At 50.7% G+C, this 21,995-nt stretch overlaps 2 protein-coding genes across 2 annotated transcripts; one reads left to right on the forward strand and one right to left on the reverse strand.

Annotated features, from left to right (window-relative positions):
* The first annotated feature begins 1,523 nt into the window (after positions 1–1,523).
* Positions 1,524–5,732, forward strand: Pnma3 (PNMA family member 3). The gene is made up of 2 exons (XM_075957782.1): positions 1,524–2,055; positions 2,325–5,732. The coding sequence occupies exon 2, from the start codon at positions 2,427–2,429 to the stop codon at positions 3,792–3,794; it is 1,368 nt and encodes a 455-aa protein (XP_075813897.1). The 5' UTR covers positions 1,524–2,055; positions 2,325–2,426; the 3' UTR covers positions 3,795–5,732.
* Positions 5,733–11,999: 6,267 nt separating this feature from the next.
* On the reverse strand, positions 12,000–18,129 carry LOC142840761 (putative PWWP domain-containing DNA repair factor 4). The gene is made up of 4 exons (XM_075957342.1): positions 17,896–18,129; positions 16,888–17,081; positions 16,079–16,312; positions 12,000–14,394 (listed from the first exon to the last, which is right to left on the reverse strand). The coding sequence occupies exon 4, from the start codon at positions 14,210–14,212 to the stop codon at positions 12,161–12,163; it is 2,052 nt and encodes a 683-aa protein (XP_075813457.1). The 5' UTR covers positions 14,213–14,394; positions 16,079–16,312; positions 16,888–17,081; positions 17,896–18,129; the 3' UTR covers positions 12,000–12,160.
* Positions 18,130–21,995: the final 3,866 nt, after the last annotated feature.

Genomic DNA, 21,995 nt, shown 5'->3' on the forward strand with positions numbered 1-21,995 from the left:
AATGTGACTGTCCCACCTGTCCCTGCAGATGAGAAAAACCAAGTGGAAGCCTGAAGAAATGTACCCCTCCCTATCTCACATGGCCAGAAGATTATAATAAAACAATGACAGAGGTGGATTTCAGAGATTAGGACAATCTGCAAATTCTAAAAGATGTAGCTATAGTGGTCCCCACCATACCTACTTAATTTGCTCTTTAGTAACCTGTAAAAGCAGAGCATTTCTGCAGAATTACTGTACAGTATCTCATAGGGCAGCACGTGGTGATCCTAGTTGGCCTCTGAGTGGCCTTCTTACACACTGATGTTCTAGTCCAGGGCAAGGCCAAATAAATCGCAGTTTCCTTCTCCACAGTCTACTATACTCCGACAATGTAACTGATGTTTCCCCATCACTTTTCCATATGTGGTACCTTTGTGCTGGTTACTACATGTGCTGATGGGGACACAAAGCAAATGATGCATTTCTATTGGCTTCAAGGCCAATGATTAACTTTACAAATGTGTTAAGAAAAAACTTTACAATTTGAACAAATTCAAACCTATTGTTCCAATTTTGCTGTTACCCAATCCTCTGCCTAATGTTCAGAACATTCACAGATTAACTCTGTTCTAGAGAAGTCTCTCTGCTTTGACAAGACTGTTTTATGAGTGTGAGTGCTTTGCTTGATGTATGTCTGTACACCTCATACCTGGTGTCCATGGAGGCCAGAAGAGACCATTAGATCTCCTGAAACTGGAGTTATAAACCAGCCTGTGGGTTCTGGGAATAGAACCTGGGTCCTCTGCAAGAATAGTCAGTGCTCTAATCAGCTGAGCCATCTCTCCTCCCGGAACCAGCGTGTTTGGCATACGACAGTGTAGGTTGAGCAGATAAAGAAGTGGTTTGGAGCAAGTTGAACCTTTAGAGCAACAAAGCTGAGATCAGTATGAGGCCTGAAGGCAGCAACTGTTTTGTGAGAGACATTAATTGGGAACAACGTGTTTGATGTTATTTAAGGAGTATATACATGCTTGATCTCCAAAGTAGGCATGCCAAGGGGCTATTCCATATGTCATGAAAGGAGACTCATTACTTGTGGAGCAGCAGTTCTCATCCTGTGGGTCACAACTGCCTTGGGCTTCAAATCTCAAAAGCAGCTTTTCAAGAAGCTGGATGTACATCATGCAGAGCAGGAAAGGCCCGCCAGTGCTGGACCCTCCTATGAGCTGGCCACTGGCACCAAGGGCAGGAAGGCATGCAGGCCCCACAGTGGTGAAAGTGCCTGCAGCCCCTTCCACTGGGATGGGCATCACCCAGATGGTGCACGCTCCATGGGGAGTGGCGGGATGGGGTGTGTGGGCTCAGGTGCTATCTATCTATTCCAGGGACTCTACCTAGAATAGGTGTTGCTTGCCCAGCTCTGTCACTAGACTAGGTCCAGATAGGGACTCACCAGAGCAAAAACCCTCAGAGTCCCTGCTCCCTGGCCTTGATCAGGAAACAGAGCTGGAGGGGGCAACACAGATTTTTGGTGCCCTTCTGTGGAGACCCCTGAGCACTCTGGGGCCCTGACTTTGTATTCTCGGGGAGAGCGGAACTGACCTGGATTCACGATAAGGGACAGCTTGGGGACAGTCAAAGGCAGGAGGACACTGGATACTGACTCATAAACGCCAGATTCTGAGAATTGAGGTGGGGTCCTCTGTGCTGGAGTAGCGGAGGTATGTTGGGGGTGGGCAGCAGCAGGTGACGTCACCTGAGGCCCCAGGTTGCCCAAGGCCTAGGCAACAGACTTGTCGCGTGATCCTCATGCGCCAATGGCTCAGCGGTCTCCCAGGCGACGCGGAGGGTCCGCGCTTCAGCGCCACAGCACCCCCGCCCCAAGTCCGCACTGCAGAGAGCGGAGGCGAGCCCGCGCCAGCGCATTGGACGACGTGCGGGACCAGAGGGCCAGAGAGAGCAAGGAAGCTGGCAAGAGACCCTGGAAAGGAATGGTGTCCGACCCCACCTCCTCTCTGAGCAGTCTGGGAACCTCACTGCGGCAGTGAATGAGGAAGCATCTTGACTTAAGAGGTACCAGCTCACAGGAGGAAGCGGCTGGCCTGGGCAGCCCCCTCCGCCCAGTAGGGTGGTACTGCTGCAGCCTTTGGGTTGGGGAGGGGGCTGCAGCGGGGGGCCCAACCAGGTGGGGCCTCCGCTGCAGCCTTTGGGGTGAGGAGGGGGCTATAGCACGCAGCGGGGTGGGCTGTAGAAGTGTCTTCGCAGGAGGTGGGTGGAGGCTGGGTGGCGTAGAAGGGACGCGGGGGGGGGGGCGCATTAATCTCCTTTCACCCTTTTTACAGACTCTGGAGGCCTGGGAGGGCTACGGATCTGGAATTTGCCCCAGATTTATGTGCATCACACCCTAATCACTCCCTACATTAGAATCTCTTGAAGTTGGAGCCATGCCATTGAACCTGTTGCAGGACTGGTGTAGGGGGGAGCATCTGAACACCCAGAGGTCTATGCTGATCCTGGGGATTCCTGAGGACTGTAGTGAGGATGAATTTGAGGAGACTCTGCACGAAGCTCTCAGGCATCTGGGAAGATATAGGATCATTGGCAGGATGTTTAGGAGGGAGGAGAACGCCCAGGCCTTTCTGGTGGAACTTGCACGTGATTTTGACTATGCGTTGGTACCCAGGGAAATAGAAGGAAAGGGTGGGCCCTGGGAAGTGATTGTGAACCCCCCTAATTCAGATGATGAATTTCTCAATAGACTGAACCACTTCTTAGAGGAAGAGAGGCGCTCAGTATCAGACCTAAACAGGCTCCTTGGGACACACTCTAATTGTTCACCTAACAAAGCAGCGCTATCAGCAGATTTCTGGGCCTGGGCTCAGACCTTCGGTGCAGTGATGCAGCCTCTGCTAGAACAAATGTTGTACCGAGAACTAAGAGTCTTTTCTGGGAACACAGCGACATTCCCAGGGTTATTGGCCTTTGATTCCTGGCTTGAGCACACCACTGAGATGTTACAGATGTGGCAGGTACCTGAGGTGGAGAAGAGGCGGAGGCTGATGGAATGCTTGCAAGGCCCCGCTCTACAAGTGGTCAATGTGCTCCGTGCCAACAATGCTGCCGTCACAGTGAAGGAGTGCCTGGAGGCCCTGCGCCAGGTATTTGGGCCCGTGGAGAGCCGCAGAATGGCCCAGATGAAATTTTGTAAGGCTTATCAGGAGCCAGGAGAGACAGTTTCTAGCTTTGTGATCCGTTTGGAGACCCTGCTCCAAAAAGCCCTAGAGAAAAGGGCAATAGCACGAAGGAATGTGAATCAGACCCGCCTTAAACGAATCTTAGGTGGGGCCATCCTTACTGGAAAACTTCGAGAGAAACTTAAGCTAATGAAACAGCGTCGGAAGCCACCTGGTTTCCTGGCCCTGATGAGGCTTTTTCATGAGGAGGAGGAGTGGGAAGCTACTATGGGGGCAGAGAATAGCTGCCCACAGGGGCTGGAAATAGGCAGGGAGAGGGCCCTGTTTGTTCCTGCCTTTGACAGTGGTCTTGAGAAAAGACCTTACCAGGGTTCCCGTCGCCGGAGGGGCAGAGGCCAGCACCGAAGGGGAGGTGTGCCCAGAGATAGATCTCAAGGTGCAAGAAAGCGGAATTATGACACATTCTGCTATAGTTGCGGGGAAGAAGGCCACATCAGAGTACACTGCTTGAACCCATCCAACCGGACCTTAGTGAAGCAGAAGAGACGGGCTGCAATGGAGATGGGAAACGGGGCCTGGGCTTGGGAGAAGAGCCACCCCAAGCCCAAGACCAAGTAGGCTCCAGGGAACAGGGTAACCACTGTTCCCGTAAGCCAAGGAGACAAAAAAGATGTTTGAAGGAGGGGAAAGAGCAGTTCAGAGAAATGGCAGGGGACCTTAGTAAGGTACAATGGCAACATAACCAGGCACAAGTTAAGTCCCCTAAGCCAATGCCAGCTGGAGAAAACTCTAACAAGCAAAACTACACCACATTCAGCTCAGTAATGAGCAGATGCAAGGCTCCTAGGATGTACCATAGGAGGAAGCCAGGAGCCACTGCAGCTGCATGGAGCCACAAGGACTCAGATGGGGACATCAGGAAAGCAGAGGCAGAAGATAGGAAGGCTGTGACTCTAAGAAACCTAGCAACTTCCGGTCCCCATGGGGTGTGGAGGCTGTCCTGGCCAGAGAGAACCAATGCCTGGGGAGAAGTGCAGCAAGGCCGGGAGACAGTGTTCCGGAGAGGAGGCCGCAGGATCCAGCCCGTCTTCAGGATCATCTACACTGCTCTAGGGGAGCCTCACGAGGGCAGCACCCTTGAGTCCTTTCGTGAGTGAAACACCAGGGTCCCTGGACCCAAAGGCCCCGGGACACCAGTGCCAACCCGGAGGCAGATCCCATCCTGGCACCCCGGCAGGACTGTGAGTGGGGGGAAGACAGCAGTGCCCAAGAAGATCCCCGGGCTGGGGGTGCGTACCCAGCACCATAAGGTTTGTGCCCTCAGCTGGTCTGAGAGCCCGTGAGTGTGCAGGACAGATTGGTGTGAACAAGGAGGTGGAAAGAGCAGCGGCAGGAGGACTTGGTGGGGCGGTAGTTTGTTCTGCTCTCTTTTGTCCAGGGCTGCTGGAGAATTCCAGAGAGCAAGCAAGGAGAGCCTGGTGAATACAACTCGGCAGGCAGCTGCCACGGCTGGCCCCCAACCCTGCCGACCTGAGAGGGTGGCCTGGCGCTGCTGCCGAGGTGCCATCCTCCGTCTGCCATCCACACCAGACGGGTGGAAGTTACAGAAGAGGCCGCCTCAAGGGTCCTTTCTGCCTGGCTCTCCCAACACGGATGTCCCCTCCCCATTGCTATCCCGAGGGAGGCTACTCCCGCCTCTGGAACCCCTCCCCCCACTTATCTGCTAACCTCATAGTGACCCACTCGGCTGTCCACCGAGTCCTTTTCCCCCTGAGTGCTCACCCCCACCCGTTGCTTCTGTACCAAGCTGTGAGTGAAGTGTGTGTTAACTTGAGCAGCTGGAGGCCCTGAATACCTGGTCAGTGGCCCCTACTCCTGGCACGTGTTGTGAGCTTCTGTGAGCTGCTTTGCCAGCCAAGGCTGCCTAGCTCCCCTCCCACCGGTGTTGTGAACGCTCCTCGTCTGCTTTCCCGGTGTACATCTAGGCCAGCTGCCCGCTGCTTGCTCTCCTGCAGATGCGTGGGTGTTCTTACACGATCAAGTGCTCCCCAGAACCCCCAGGCCCAGTCCTGGATGCCAGCGGGAAGCAAGGATGTCTACAAGGGACTGGTTGACTCTCTTATGACTGACTTCAATCTGGAGCAGACAGGAAGACCTGAACTGGAGATGGGTGGGACCTGGGGACTGTGCTGTAATGTTCTACTCCTGTAGTTACTTGTGACTATGTTTCCCAGGCTTGATGGAATATTCCTTGCTGTGCTTTGCAGTGTCCTGTGACTATCTTGTACCAGAATATGACAGGGCCACCCTACAGTGGGCAATTCCTTGTAAGGGTTCACCAAAGGCTGAGGGGATTGCAAAAGGTAGTTCTTGGGCCCTTGGGAAGAGAGAAAATAACAGAGGGATCCCAGAGTGTTTGGCCCTTTGGAGGAGCTCCATGGGGGTGGTCCAGAACCTGTGTTGCTTCTAGTGCTGTGGAGCATTTGTGTTCTCATCCCTTTCTCTTCAAGATATTTAGTAAATGTCTCTGTTCAATAAACTTAATATAAGTTCCAACTGTTTCTGGCCTCTTCTGAAGTGGGGGATGGGGTGAGGCAGAGGGAGCAACATTAATATATGTTCAAAGCAGAGCCCATGTGGGCCTATGTGGTTCCCTGGGTAAGTGGGAGTTAGGTGACTAGGTGTTGTATGGGTGGAGGGAGAGTACTTTCCTGGTTTCCCCAGGACACCCAGGGAGACCCCAGGAATGAGTAGGTTCGGCTTTTAAAGGAGGGCATTGGACAACAAGCAGGACCTGAGGCTCCCGGATGCCTGGCAATACACTGGAGGCTCAGTGTATCTGACCTGGCATATTGTCTGTGTGATTGACATCATGTATGAATATGTGTATGTCAGTTAGTGATTGTGTGTGAGTGAGTGTCCAGTTTATTAGATTTCTGTGTATTTCAACAGACTAGCAAGTGATCGCACGTTAGTGTGTGGCAGTATTGCATTAGTGAATCTGTTAACACGTGAGCAAATGTGAGAGATGCCTCTGAATGTATCAATATTAATGAATATACATGTTTAAGTTTTAATACACATTTTCAAGTGTTAGTAAAATTGTGTTTGTTGTACAGTGTATGGGAATATTAATGTGCACGCTAATGAACACATGGTACTCTGCCAGTATGTGGTTATGAATGTGTATCTGTGAATTTATGGACTTTGAGTGTATTCATGAACGAATGTGAGCACATGAGAATGAAGAGCCTGACGTATAGGAGTTTGTTGTTGCATGTGTGAGGAGGAATGACATGTTTGTGTGTTAGTAAAGAAGAATGTAAAAAAAAGCATGCAAATTTGTGCTGCAAATACATAACGATTGTTGATATTTTTATTTATTTAAGGAATTAAATAATGGTGTTGGAAAGAACAAGAGACAGCTGACTTTCAAAAACACACACACACACAAAATCAGTTGTACAGCTGAGACTCAACAGAGTATGTGAATTAATGATGATAGCCCCCAGACTAGAAAGCCTAATGCCAGTCCGGGAACATCCCTGTTTTCAAGTTTTTCTTCCACTGTTTACTATTGTTATTGAAATGCTGAAATTCAGTACAGTATCCTTGCTTGGATATCTTTGTGGGTTTTTTCCCCCTTTCTTCTATGTAAACAATCAGGACTAGAATAGCTAGGGCATGTTGTTAGGCCTATGCTTTACTATATATTAAGAAATTTCAGACAGATTTCCAAAGTTAATGTGACAGTTTACACTCTGATCACAGAAGTGCTCATGTGTCCTCCAAAGATGGTTATATTGTCAGCTTTGCATTTTGGCCAATCTGTTGTTGCATGCATGACTCATTATGTTTTGTTTGTTTGTTTGTTTGTTTGTTTTTTTCGAGACTAGGTTTCTCTGTGTTACTTTGGAGCCTGTCCTGGAACTAGCTCTTGTAGGCCAGGCTGGCCTTGAACTCACAGAGGCCTCTGTCTCCTGAGTGCTGGGATTAAAGGTGAGAGCTGCCATCGCCCAACTCCCATTGTGGTATGCTACAGCCATCTTTAATTTTTATAATTTTTATGGTTGTGGGATTTACATGGATGCCGTGTTTGTGAATGCAGATATACATGCACGTCAAAACTGAAGGCTCAATCAGATGGCCTCCTCATTTGTGCTCCACAGTATTGTTTTTTAATTTTTAAAAGATTTTTTTAACTTTAAAAGGCTTATTTTATGTGTGAGTGTTTTGTCTGTGTTTATGTATGTGCACCACATGCACATCTGTGGAGGTTTGGGACTGGAGTTACAGCTGTTTGGGAGCCACCCAGTATGGGTACTGGAAATTGAATATGGATCCTCCAGAAAAGCATCATGTTCTCTTAATCACTTAGCCATCTATCCAACCTCATAACCATATTTTTTGAGACAAGGTTCCTCACTGAACCTGGAGCTCACTGATTTGGTTAGGCTGGTTAGTTCTAGAGATCTGGCTCCATGTCTGGGGTTCTGCGATTATAGTCTTGTGCAGTAGCGCCAGTTACATGGATTTCAGGGATCTAAATCCAGGTCCTAATTAACATAGCTTATCATACATCCCTCCTTGCTGCTTTCCTTCTTCCCTCTAAATGGTCTCACCTTTCTCTTTCACTTCTCTCTGTCTGTCTCTGCCTTTCTCTCGCTCTCTCTCACACAGATATGTATGCATGCCCTTGTATACTCATGTTGTATAGATGACATATATGTAATCTAGACTCCATATATGTGATATTTGTCGATTGTGCTTGGTTTTTTTGTTTATTTTGTTCTTTTTTGGTTTTTTGAGACAGGGTTTCTCTGTAACTTTGGAGCCTGTCCTGGAACTAGCTCTTTAGACCAGGCTGGCCTCGAACTCCCAGAGATCCGCCTGCCTGTGCCTCCTGAGTGCTGGGATTAAGAATGCACCACCACCGCACTTGTTTTGTTCTTGTTTTACTTAACATGATGACCTATTGTTTCATCTAGCTTCACTTCAAGTCTCATACTTTTATTTTTCTTTATAGTTCAATAAAACTCAGTTGTGTGAATATACCACATTTTCTATATTCATCAGTTTATTATCATGTAGGCTAATTCTCTATTTTGTCTATTGTTAATAATTTTACAATAAACATGAATGTATAGGGATCTCTGCAGTATGGTGACTTAGCAGGAAAATGGTGTAGCTTTAACCTATATACTGATTTCAATAATGGCATTATTAGAATGCCAACAAAAGTTTCTAAGGATACTTTATTATCTAAATGTATTCTTATTTATGTGTATGCGTACCTGCGTGCTTCTCTGTATGAACCTCACTTACACTAAGAGTCCATGGATCTTCTGGAACTGGAGTTACAAGTGACTGTGAGTCACGTGCTGTGGGTGCTGAGAAGTGAACCTGGGTCCTATAAATGATCAGCAAGTACTCTTAACCTCTGAGACATGACTTTAGTCCCTTGTTTTCTTTTCTAAGAAATACTATAAATTATTCAAGGATGTCATATATTGTATTTTGGCTATTTTTGTCTCCTTCTCCATCAGTACTCCACTCTACACTCACTTCCAAACCCACCCAACTTTGTATAATGGTTGAAATCCATTGACTGCCATGAGTACTGCCGAGATACTATTAAGTATGTGGTAAGTTACTGGAGCATGGCAGAGCTACCACATGTCATATTCACAAAGAGAGCTACCTCCCCTTCTCTCAACAGCTATTACTTACCAATAGCTCCTCACAGAGGGATAACACTGGTCCAGTCCACGCTGTGATTTTGTTTGACTTGAGCTTGCATGGGTCTGCTGCATGCTGTCACAACTTGTGTGAGTTTATGTGAGCAACTGACCTCTTTAGAAAACACTGTTTTCCTTCTAATCATCCACTGTCTCTGGCTCCTATGCTTTTTCTACACCTCAGTGGTTAAGAGTACTAGCTCCTATTCCAATTGAACCTATTCCAGGTTAGATTCTGAATATTACACGGCAGATTACTACCAATATAATACTCCAATTAGAGAGGGATATGACACTCTCTTGTGACTTTACAAGTATGAAGAGAGTCTAAAACTATACATGCAGACAAATGTCCCATAGAAGCAAAGTTAAACTGCAATAAAAATGAAAAAAAGAAACTGGTGCCTATGGAGATGGTTTTAAATGTCTGTACCCTAAAGATGTACTGAATCCATGGTCCAATTCAACATCTCAGGGCACTTGCAGAGTGAATGTGGCAGTGGGCATCATCTGCACATGAAAGGGCAAAGTTGATTTCTTACTGCTGACCTGAGCATTTGCATTTTTTTTCTGGGAAGCATCACTTAGATTTCTGCACTAACAGGGCCATACCACTGTTGATGAGCATGCCCAACTGGCACAAAAGTGAGGTTAATGACAGGTGTTAGTTGCCCTTTGACACAGACATTTGGCCTGTGTCCAAACATCTCCACTCCTGCATCATTTCCCTGCAGTCCTACTTCTGTGGAGGAGCAAAGAACACAGCTCTGGTCTGGTCTGTATCCCCTGCAAGGACATGTGCTGTACCCCTCTTCTTAGGGTTCACACAGTGCAGCGTGACAGATGTGGTGTCATTGCACAGGGCTGACTTTCACCTGTGTGCCCAAACACCCCAGACCTCGGGGCACCCACCTTCATGACTGAGTAATTGCTTTTCTATTGCTTGTGAGCTGTAAAATTCACCAACTCACACCTATTGCCTGAGATGTCACTTACCTTTGGATATGTTGTGACCTGTTGGTATAGAAGAAACACACACACAGAGAGAAAGAGAGAGAGAGAGAGAGAGAGAGAGAGAGAGAGAGAGAGAGAGAGGGAGAGGGAGAGGGAGAGGGAGAGGGAGAGGGAGAGGGAGAGGGAGAGGGAGGGAGGGGGAGAGAGAGGCAGGGAGGGAGGGGGAGAGAGAAGCAGGGAGGGGGAGAGAGGGAGGGAGGGAGGGGGAGTGAGAGAGGGAGGGAGAAAGAGAGGGAGGGAGGGAGGGAGGGAGGGAGGGAGGGAGGGAGGGGGGAGTCTCTGCAGATGTCATGGTAGGCAGTAAAATAATCCACGCAGAGGTGAGAATGAAAATTTGGTTCAGATTGTTATGTCAACCTGGATCAATCTTCGGGGAGTCTGGTGGTAGGCAGGTTTGCTACCAGTATATTTACACACAGTATAATCAGGGGGGAAGTCTCCTGGAGTAGTACATTCCCCGGTACACGAGGAAGCACAATTACATCGAAACTCGGTTCAGGTTACATGTCATGTCTTCCAAGAAGATGAGTTCTGGAGACAGGCTGCCTGTGCTATCTTAAGACCTAAGGAAGGATCTGGCCTCGTGTTGGTCATACAGATAGCATAGAGGCTGTAGAGGCGGCTCGGTGTTTAAGAGCACTTGTTGCTCTTCCAGAACACCCGAGTTCAAATCCCAGGAACCCTGTCAGGTGACTGAAAATTCCACCTCTGGGAGGTTTGACACCCTCCATGGGAACCTGAACGAACACATTTGCACATACATACATAGTAACATACATACACACGCACAGATACATACACATACCACATCTAAGACCAACGGTGAGTGTCTGTAACACCAGCACTGAAGAAGAGAGACAGGGTAGAATCCTGGCACTCAAGCTCCTAATGCTCTAGACCAATCAATGAGCCCCACGGTCACAGCGTTACCCTGTGTCAAAATAAGTTAGGTGCCTGGAGTGTGTCTGGCTTCTATATGCAAAATCACGTCTGCCGGCATATGCACATGCAGTTGTGAACACAGGCACGCATGCGTGCACATGCATTCACGCACATGAGTTCTACACACATATGATGTGGGATTCCCCTCTGTATGCTATGAAGAGGTTTACTACCGTTGGTTAATAAAGAAGCTTCTTTGGTCAATGGCAGGGCAGTACAAAGTTAGGTGGGAAATTTAAAATGAATGCAGGGAAAAAGACGGCAGAGTCAAGCAGATGCCATGCAAATGCCAAGAGAGACAAGACACTGGAAACTTACCGGTAAGCCACAGCCTCGTGGTGATACACAGATGAATAGAAATGGGTTAATTTAGGATGAAAGACATAGCTAGGAATATGCCTGGGCCGTCGGCAAAACTGTGTTGTAATTAATAAAGTTTTTGTTGTGACTATTTGGGTCTGGTTGACCAGGAAATGAACATGAAGTCTCCACGTACACATATGATCACATAGACATACGTACCACATACCAAAAGATCTGCACACTCTCTCACACACATATCCACACAACAGGAGCACACACACAAACACTCACAAACATGCACGCATGCAAGCGTGCTCACACACAGAGAGATAAATAGAGAGAGAAAGACAGAGAGAGACACACGCAGAGAGACACACACCCACAAAGAGGGGGGTCCTTTGAAATCAGGCTATCCCTAGGGTCACAACATTTCCAACCCCTTCTTTGGCTTCAAAGCACAGCCTCAAAGCACACACGTGTTCCTCTCCTTCAACATGAGTGAGCAAAGAGGGAGGTAATGGAGAAAGCAATGGGACCTGCCCCATCCAAGGCACCCTAGAGAGGACAGGGAGTATGGGGAAGAGTCAGAGACACACAGAGAGACACAGTGTCATCAGGAACCTGGTGTGCTGTCTGGGTGCGTGGGGTCCGTGCAGAGAGGGCAAGTCTGCGCATAGCTAGCTAATACTCCACCCATGGCTGGTGACGGTCCAGACAGGAGACCCCACGGGACTTCTCCACGCTTGGGCACAGGCCACAGAGGGCTAGGCCCGGCCTGAAGCTAACAGGAATTGCCGAATCCACGTAGACAATCTGCAACGTCAAGCACGTTCGTGAACGTTTATTTCGGGGGTAGGGGTGGGGTCTGTGTGTGGAGAAACACGTATGCAGTGAGGAGCGGTCATAGCAAGCCCCACAGTCTCCCAGATGGTTCTCTTTTGGAGGTGGAGCTGCAGGGGGTGATGGCAGAAAGGAGGAAGCTCCTTTCTAAGGAGTGGGCACAGGAGGGTCCCTGCCAGCCCCAATCCTGGCTGCTGACCTCTTCCGGGCCGCCTTTAGGATGGTCTTCTCAAAGAGCTCTTTTTCACGATAGTGCACAGGTGGGCCACGCAGGTACTTCTCTTCTGCCTCCTTGTAGCTGAGCTCATCCAGGGCAGCGATGGAGCAGATGATTGCCTCTGGAAGAAGAACCTCCATGGTGAGCCGGACTTGGTCTCCTCTTGCCAGCGAGAGCAGGGCCTGGTCTGCCTCCTTGGATATTTCTTGCAAATGTCTGGCCACGAGGTGCAACTGGTCTTCATCCTCCAGGTAGGTCTCAATGCAGAAGACTTCCCTCTTTGACTTCCAGAGGTCGTCCAGCCACCGGGACGGTTTCCTGCCCTTCACGATGTCCAGCAGGTGCTGGTCGGCCCCCTTTCTCTTCACGATGAAGTCTACGAGCTTCTGGTTGGCTCTGTCCCAAGCGGCTCTCATGCGGTCAGGCAGGAGTTTCTTGCGTGGCCTCTTCCCACAGGGGGCGGTCTCCTCCTCCCAGTCTTCCAAGTCGGCATAGCTCACCTTGGGGAAATCAATGCGCAGGTCGCCCTCTTGAATGGCTCTCCTCAGCGGGTAACTGGCTCGGGCGGTGTAGTAGTCCATAAAGGAGCCCCGGAAGGAGCCACAGGCGAGGTCCTCTCTGTAGCGGTCGATCACCGAGAGGCACCAGTTGATGCCCTGGCTGTACACTTTGCTGGCTCTCCGCAGGAGGGAGAATCTCTCCCCACAGTCCAGGAGCTTCAGCTTGCGGAGAGGGACGCGGACACCCCTGCGCTCAAACTGCATGTTGCCCTCGATCAGCAGCACCCTGGCCGTCTTGTCGTTCTTGCTGACACTCTTGACCACCGCCGGCCAGAAAGGATGGTCCTGGAATTTGAACCAGACCAGCATCCCTCGTTCGATGGTATTCGTCTCCTGGGCAGAAGCCACACTGGTGGCTTGGCAGTCTTCCTGAACTCCAGGGGCTCTCCTCTTGACCGGGGCCTTAGTCACCTTCGAGTGCACTCGAGTTTCCAGTCCCGAGAGCCCGCAATGTGCACACAGCACATGGATCTTCCTTTTCCTGCCAGCAATGCGGACTGATCTTCGCAGGCTCGGGACTGGAGGCGCGCAGGCTGCCGATGCCCCCTCTGAGTCTGGCCTCGGGGTCGGCGGGCCGGGATCCTCCTTGTTCTCTGGGAGGGTGGTCTTCCTTTGGGCTCCAATGGCCCGGATCTCTAGGCTGCCACACCGTACTTGCTGCTTGAGAGCTTTGGGCGAGGTAGAGGCATGCCTCCTCGGTGGCCCAGAGACAGGTCTATGCTCATTGTTAGCGCGGGCACCCTCCCTAGAGGCCCGGGTGCTCAACTTTCTCTTGCCAGGATCATCACCAGCATTTCCTGCTGGCGTCTTGCAGGAACTTGGCCGCGCTCTGGTGCCCCTTAACGTGTTCCCTTGCATTTCAGAGTAAGGGGACTCTACAGCGGCGTGGGCCTGGGCTTCCCCGCCTTGCACTGCAGGCTCATTTCCTGAGCCCATCAACACAGGTCCTGGGCGGCCTCGCTTCCCAGGACTCCTGTGGGAGAGCCCTTGGACTTTCTGGTTGCGCCCTTGGGGATGCGGGCGCTGGCGTGGGCTGCAGCTGGTCTCCTCTTTTGGAACCTTGGGAGCCGCTGTGATGGTTCTTCGGCCACCTGCCCTTTCTCCTTGATACAAGCGGGTTGCCTCGCCCAGAACATCCAGGGCCACCTTGAGGGCTCTTCTGTATGCCCTGGTCTGCCCTGGCGGGCCAGTGCCCTGTGACTCCTTTCCGGCCAAGGAGGCAATGGTTACGATTTCAGACTTGGTTAGGGGCCTCGCCTCTCTGCTCCTCACTCTGGTCTTCTCACCAACAGAGAGAATTTGGACCTCCAGGAAAGAGGCCCCTCTCCTCTTACTATGGGCCGAGGTCCTGGGTCTGGTCAACACCCTTGCAGGCCACAGCTGGCCCTTCCAGCCACAGAGCACATACTCTGCAGAGTCCATGGCGATGGAACCCTGGGGCTGTTCTGATCAGGGCAGGGTGACCCCCTGCGTTGTGGTGGGCACTGCTCCCTGCTGGTCGTCTCTGTCTGGCCTGGCTCCCCTGCCTGCGGTGCTGTCCTCCCTCCAGAATCTGGTAGACAAGCTCAACCTGAGGGCCTCTCTCAGGGTGATGTGGCCCTGCCCTGTAAGTGTGGGAGAGGGAAGCAGAGCTGCGTTAGGACAGAATTAGCCTTTAGTGGATACTGAAGCCACAGCTCAGTGAGGTGAGGAGAGAGAAAGCAAGGGGGTGCCCAAAGTCTGTCGTTCCACAGGGATGAGGGTGTGTGCCTGAGAAGATATGGAAGGATCCAGAGCAGATGTGTGACACATGGTCACCCACCCTGAGGCTAGGGTGGTGAACTTCCTCCCAGAGAGGTGAGTTTCTTTACTTGGCTTGTGTATTTTCCTGCCCATCCAATGCCTTGGGGGCTCCCTGGGCTTCCATCCAGGTGGGGGGAGCCTCATCCCTTTCTTTCCTAGGGAGCTAACCCCCCCTGTGCCCCACCCCAGGAAGCCTGTGCACACCTAGTGTACCTTGCCTTCTGCACCAGTATGATACCAGGTTGAAGAACGGTGTGTGTGTGTGTGTGTGTGTGTGTGTGTGTGTGTGTGGAAATCTTCATGGCGATTTGCATAACATGGCAGGTAAGGATGGTTGCTGTCACTGTCATAGCTTCTGGCCTCCCTCCCCTTCCCCCACCCCCTCATAGTTTGGTTCTGACCACTTGCCCCCAACTCCGTGCTGGACCTCGCTATTGGATCAAGTGAACGCGTGGCACAAAGGAGACCCCCCCCCAAGGAAAGCACTTCACCGTGGAGAAATGCTTTCTAATTGGCAGACTCAGTAGTGTCAGATGAGAGCAACAGGGTAAGTGTCGCCATTGGTATTGCCCACTCTCCTGCTGCTGCCTCAAGTCCATGGGCCCTGCACACCCATATCTGCTGGTGATGGGCACTGTTCTACCATCAGATCCCAGGCCACAGAACTCTCCTGCCCACAACCTCTGTTAATCCACAGGGTCGTCTTAGACAGACAGGAAATCAAAGCGGCTGTTTGATGCCCTGGATGGTCACTTGCCCATCCCTAAGTCCAGAAGGCATGCTTTGAATCTTAAGTGGTGTCCAATCTCATCTGTATAAGGCGTAGCTCTCCAGTCCATGTCCCTCCATTCTCTGCCTCTCCACACAGGGCCTCCCCCGTACTTCTCAGTGGAGTCTCGTCCCTTTCTGCTCACCGTGAGTGGGTGTGTGTCAGGGGTATACTCCTTTCCTGACTGCTTTGCCTTGGGCCCGGGCTTTCCTATCAGCAGTGAGCATGCCGTGCGTGTCGTGCATGCACTCTGGAAACAAAGCCCACATCTGTCTGATCCTCAGGAGAGGCCCACTGAGGGTGCCGATGACCACACAGGGAAGAACCACAGAGGGCTCACAAGCCACTGTTGCTCACTGTTCCTGCCAAGACGCAGGCTGCTTCTGTCATTACCGGGCCAGCACCAGGCACAGCGCCTCAGAGCACTGAGCACCCGGGACTCCTGAAGCAGTTCCCTGAGGACCCTGGTCATTTTGGGGACTCCTGTTAGCCCACGACCACTTCGGTGAGTACGGGCACCCTGACCTCTCCCTTAGGGACTCCAGGCCTTGCCTTACCCATGGGAATTCCCGACCGGACAGAAATATGGGAGGCAAATGATATTCGCTTCAGTCCCTCAGCCCTCCCCGTCCCACCCTCTGTATCCATAAACACCCGTCGGTAATTCTAGCACCAGATCCCTATTCACTGCTCAAATGTACAGTGTCCCCTCTGCCATATTCCCGTTCAAGTCTTACCGACTTCCAATGTGATCTCACAGTGCATAAAGTGGCTCTCAACATGCAGGAGTCTAGGTCTGGCCCAGGCCACACCTGCTGGGTGATGCAATAGTAAATGTGGACTGTGCAATCTGGGGCCCAATTTAGGGATCACCCGCAGTGGTTCTTCCTCCGAGAAATCTGTGTGATCTCACAGGGTTGGCCTGCTCTGATCCAGCCTCCTTTGAGTACTAGGCCACAGGTATCTATCTGCTGAGGACACAGAGGAAAACATAGGCACCTCAGTTACTTCTGGCTGCCCTCTGCTGGACCTTCCGAGCACATGCTCACCAGCAAGGCTGACTGAGCACCATCTAGCCCAAGCAACCATGCCCCCATCCATATGCCGGTACCACACCTCGGGCACGAGAGAGCCCACCGCTCACTCGGTGCCCTTAGCAATCACGGAGGCCCGCGTTATAGTTATAGAATGCAAGCTTTCCACCCCAGGCACGGGTGCCTGCACGAGCTTCTGCTTCCCTCAGGCGTGATGTTCTCAGCCTCACACACTTCCTGAGTTAGAAAACATACCCGGGAATATCAAGTTTGAGTTCAAGCCCACATGCCAGGACATCCAGGCAGCATCTGTAACTCAGTCACAGAGAAAAGCGTCTGCACCCATATCAGGCCACGCTCTCCCCGGCGTGTGTATTCCATCTGTGCAGGCCTACTGCGCCCTGCCTTAGAAAAGCCCTCCGTCTTCTACAGCCTGCTTAAATATTGTCAGTTTTGCCATGCGGCTCCATCGATTCAGGCATCCCCTCTAGTGCACTACCTTCAACAGTTACCTTTCCGATGAAAGCAGCAAAGTCTTCCCCAGAGGTGCACGGAGAAGGGTGCAAGATGGAATCCTGAAATCCCTGTCTCAACACATGCTTTGGCCCCGTGCCCGAGGCCTTCTGTCAAGAACTCGCACACGGTCTCCGTGTGCGACGACCATTCACGTTTTGTCCAGATGGGAACTTCCAGATGGCTCCCCTCCCTGTGGTGAGACAAACAGACGGAGCCCAGTCTGACGAGAGGGTGCAAGAAGGGCACAGAGCTTACTGTTCACACGCAGGGGCCGAGATACAGGGAGAGATGCCGGTGATGGGCTGCTGGGTAGGAGGGAAACCCCAGCTGCACACCCTGTAACACAGCCCAGCAGATGCTTAACCCATCTGTGAGCAGAGCAAAGACTCTGACCCGGGCACAAACTAACACCCGTCGAGGGAACAGACACTGCCCCTTCTTCAGGTGCTCTCATACCGCACTGACTTTTTTTTTCCCTCAGTCTGGCTAGCTGCGATTAGTGGCCACTTTAGAGGCGGCTGTCTTTTGGAGGCATTTCTTCCCTTCTTGTGTCAGGTCTCCAGGCCAAGAGATCTGGAGACCTCCGCTTCTATCCTCCAAGGGAACTGCCAGTCCTCATCCACGTTTACCTCCTCCTTAAATGCCTTCCAGCTTCTCTCTCTCAGACAACACAAGCTACAACTCTCTCGGGTAAGGTGCCATCGCACCAACACGGCCATTCTGTCAAGAGCACGTGTGACAATCATTGCCAAACAGCAGCGAGGCAGCCATTTACGTAGGTTGGCGAGCTATCCTTTCAGGGCCTGAACGGATAAAGCTGGCACCTACGCGGTGAGGTGTCACCCGAGGACAAAGAGACAGGGCTGGCTGAGCACCAGTCCTTGGGGCTTCGCGTCAAACAGTAATAGCCAGAACCTCTCCTGTCCCACGAAAGAGCCAGCACGTACCCACGGCACACTCACGGGCCCAGCTCATATTCACTCAGGATGGCTGCAGGCACCTACCTGTGTGCCTCGCGTGTCTGTCTAGTGATCCCACGTCTCCACTCTGTGAGTATCTTTCGCTAATGTATCTGTAACCAGGAAAGAATGGCTTGTCCCCATTGTCATGGCAACCACAGTGTCATAGGAAAAACGTTCTCCCCTAGTAAGAGGCCAGTTCTCTGTAGAAATCAGGAAGGAGGCTGCCTGACTGTTCACTTACATCTCTGTCACCTAGTTCCCCCACCATCCCCTGCAGCTGCACGCATGAAACAGAGTAAGCATGCACACAACGACAGAAGACGATGCTGCCTGCCATTCCAGGGTGCAGGGGCCTTGGTGCTGGGCTTTGACAAGGGGCCGGGACAAGGCAAGACAAGAGCTGACAGGCTCCGTTCTACCTTCTACTATAATAAGATCAGGCAGGGCCCAGGTCTGAGAAGGACACCTTTTCACCTGACAGAATTTGGAAGGCAGGCACCTTGTCTCTCCAGCTGGAAATAAGTGTTCTAGGTCACTTTGCAACAAATATGGAGGACTGTGAACCTCCAGGAAATCAGGTGGCAGCATCATTCCCCGCACCCCTGTCCTCATAAAAAAATTACATGGTGAATCTCAAGCAGAAAGGAGAGAGAACCCACTTCAAATGGCAGGAAGCTTTGGAAACCTCAAAGCCATGCACAGTGACATATTTCCTGCAGCAGTGCAACACCCCAAAACAAACCCAAACAGCAGCCATCTAGGAGAAAAGAAGTATTCAATATCCCCAGGCGGTGGAGGCTATCCCATTTAAATCAACACACCACACACACTCACACACACACACCCCACACACCACACAAACACACTCATACACAGACACACTCTCACAGACACCAAACAATACACATAGACACACACACACACACACCACACAAACACACTCATACACAGACACACTCTCACACAGACACCAAACAATACACACACACACACCACAAACACACACCACACAAACACAGACCTCTTACACCTGTTTCAGGTAATGGCAGAACAGAGGACAAAGTTAAGTTTAGGGGAAAAAAATTAGGACCAGGGAATTGAAGGGGGTGTTTCTGTTGTTTCCTGGAACTCACAAGAATTCTTAGGGTTTGTGAAAAAAGAAGTTTCAGACATATACATTGTATAAACAGTAGCATATTTATGTCAGAATGGCTGTGACAGATATTATTGCACAATGAAAAGTGTTAAGACGATGGAAGACAGCGTGTGAGAGAAATTTGATAACTTGTGTTTATAACTTGTGTTTATAAAAGCTCACACCTCTATAACCTGCAGGTCTTGTATTTGTATTTTACTGAAATTTGTTTGGTGAGGTTGTCCTTTTAAACTGACAAAACCTCTCAGCTGTCAAACTGCATCAGAGATCTTTGAGAAGGATGAAATTTTACTTGAATTACTGATTAAAAAACGACAGAGAACTTACTTGTTTGGCACCTAGACCTCAGGGTTCTCCGTGGTCACTGAAGGTCGCATTTGCCTTTTGATGTTTAGAGCAGGGCCTGCCAGGCTCCAGAAGATCCTGTGGGCTACGAAATCTGTAGGCAGACAAGCCTACCTTGACCTGAGCAGCTAGGCTGTCGATTCCAGAGATTCTTTTCGTGTCTGGAGATCCTCAGTTCAGATGAAAGGCAGTTTTTCTCGGTGGTCAGCGCTTGGCAGTCGAAGCAAAGTGTGGATGGACGTTGTTCTGTGCCCATTTGCTTTCTGTCTTCTTTGAAGGAAGTAGAGTGCTGCTGCTCGGAGCCAACCTGTCTCTTTTTGTTATGAAAAGTTTATTAATAATTAAATATTTAAATGCCATGTCTCCCAGATCTCGGAGCAGTTGTGGGCCGTTTATCAGGCGGAACTACAGTATAGAATCTGCCTGGAGAGCCGGGCCTGAGCTTGACTGTACTGGCTCTTAATTTATCAGGCAAGATTTACTTTTGTAAAATGACAGAAGGAAAAAAAAAATGCTTGCAATAGAAGGTTAACGGCTGAACTGACAATAGTAGAGAACATCTTACTACATTTTAAATGAGGTTTGGATCAAATATAAAGTGTTTTTGTAAGAAACTTAAAAGTACATGCCAGCATAAAACATAAGACTTACTGTTTCTGCAGTCTGAAATGAGATGCAATGCACAGACAATTATAACATTTAACGGTAAACATAGGTGCACCTAAGTTACATGTATGAACATACACACAGAGGGAACAGGAATTGGGCAAAGTGGATGTTCTTGGTGCGGCCAACCTAAGGCGTGCCACTGCACAAAACACACAAGCAACAGAGTCAGCACTGGGGGAGCAGACGGAAAACTTCAGTAAAGATGACAGGACTTGGTCATCTACCTGGCTCTCAGTTAAGATGTCGGTGAAGTCATCTGACCTCAGTTAAGATGATGGTAAGTTCACCTGACCTCAGTCAAAATGGCAGCGGGACATATAGTGTATGGAAAAGCCACGAAATTTGAGCTGCAGGGATTTTAAGTTTAATAAAAAGAGAGACCCAGAGGCGTGATCCGCCCTGTACCGACTACCATACCACAAGCCGTGGTGGGGAGCAAAAGGCTGGAATTGAAAACAGCCGCCTCATGGATCCGACCAATCTTGTTGGCAGCAGTAGCGGTGGCAGGGACAGTTTGAGGACTCTCCTTCCGTTTGCTTGTATGTTGACAGTAGTTAGAAAGCTCCCATAAAAGTGGAGCCTGGGGGACACTGGCGGAGTGAGGGAAGGAGCTGAAGAATTAGGACATTAAGGCCTGGGGTCTTAGGGCCTCTAAAAGGCACTCATCCCAGGGAATGGCTGGATTGACAGACATGGATGAAAGCCTGTGAAAATGGTGACACCACAAGGCCTATAGGGGGACATCTCCCATCTAAAGGCCAGTGACTAGGCTTCAGGGCCCGCGAGGTGATCATGGGCCTCACTTCCACCCTGGAGTGGACAAGGCCCAGAAGGGCTGCCTGGGAAAGCTTCGTGAAGGTGCTAGGGACCCCGAGGCATGAGCAGGACCGCTTGTATGCCCCTGCAGAGTCTCGGGGCCTTCCACATGGCTCGTTCAGTACACTTTGAGCATTCCCGCCATTCCGCACAGGTCCTTACTTCCACACATGTGTGCATTGCAAACAGGGAGCAGAGGTGTTCCGGGCACTTTCAGCCCTTCCTAGGTGAGTTTCCAGTTTGTGCACGCACAACCGAAAGCTCCAAGTCAAGTATGCTTCATTGCAGGGTCGGTCTCAAGATGGACCAGCGCCAGCCTGGCTCACATATGCTGACATGGTTCACTATAGAGGTAGAACACTTCCCCATAGTGAGGCTGACCTGGGATGCCGCCCCCTCCCTCGCCCACACGGAGGACAAAGAGCTAAGGGAGTCAGTCTGAGGATTGTGCAGAGCTGAGTCCCTCTGGGTGAGTGAGTAGTTACTGAAACCCAGGTTAGTCTCTGAGATGATGTCCTGAGCCCAAATTCCCCAGTGGAGTGGAGGAGGCCTGGAAGGGCTGTGTGGAAAGCTCTGATAGGAAGCAGGGACTGAGAAGAGTGGGCGGGACTTTATGTGTGCTCACAAAGGACCAGGGACCTGTCACATGGCCCTTTCTGATGTCTGGGCCAGTGAGACATTCATCCGGGTCCACAGGTCCACAGCTGTGCTGATTGAAAACACGAGTGTGGGTGTTTAAGGTCCTCCCGAGCCTTAAAGGGAAATTTCCCTTCCACGCATGCATACGTGTGTGCATGCCTGCATGCATACTTGGTTGTGCGTGGTTTGGGCGGGCCTAAAGACATTGGACAGGAGCACGCATGCTCACGCACCCGTGCTTTTCCACAGAGGCCGAGGACTTACCGGAAGTGAGAACTAACTGGCTGTGACTGCTGCCGAGGGGAAGCCGGGTTTCGGGTCGCCCTCCCGAGGCCATTCCTCTAGGTGAGTGACCAGGTGTTAGGACCCAGGATCTTCCCTGAGGTGGTTGATGCCTGGCTCCTGAATTCCACACCACATCTCAGCTCCTCATGGCCCAGGTTCCCGGAGGAAAATCTAGGAATGCTTTGTGAGGGACGCGGGACTGAGAAGAGCGGACCAGAAACACGGGTGCTTG

This window comes from Microtus pennsylvanicus, chromosome X (assembly GCF_037038515.1).
Source record: "Microtus pennsylvanicus isolate mMicPen1 chromosome X, mMicPen1.hap1, whole genome shotgun sequence".
Taxonomy (NCBI): domain Eukaryota; kingdom Metazoa; phylum Chordata; class Mammalia; order Rodentia; family Cricetidae; genus Microtus; species Microtus pennsylvanicus.

Bases quoted from the DNA above. Each gene is read 5' to 3' on its own strand.
- Pnma3 (XM_075957782.1), top strand. From the start codon at position 2,427: ATGCCATTGAACCTGTTGCAGGACTGGTGTAGGGGGGAGCATCTGAAC.
- LOC142840761 (XM_075957342.1), bottom strand. From the start codon at position 14,212: ATGGACTCTGCAGAGTATGTGCTCTGTGGCTGGAAGGGCCAGCTGTGG.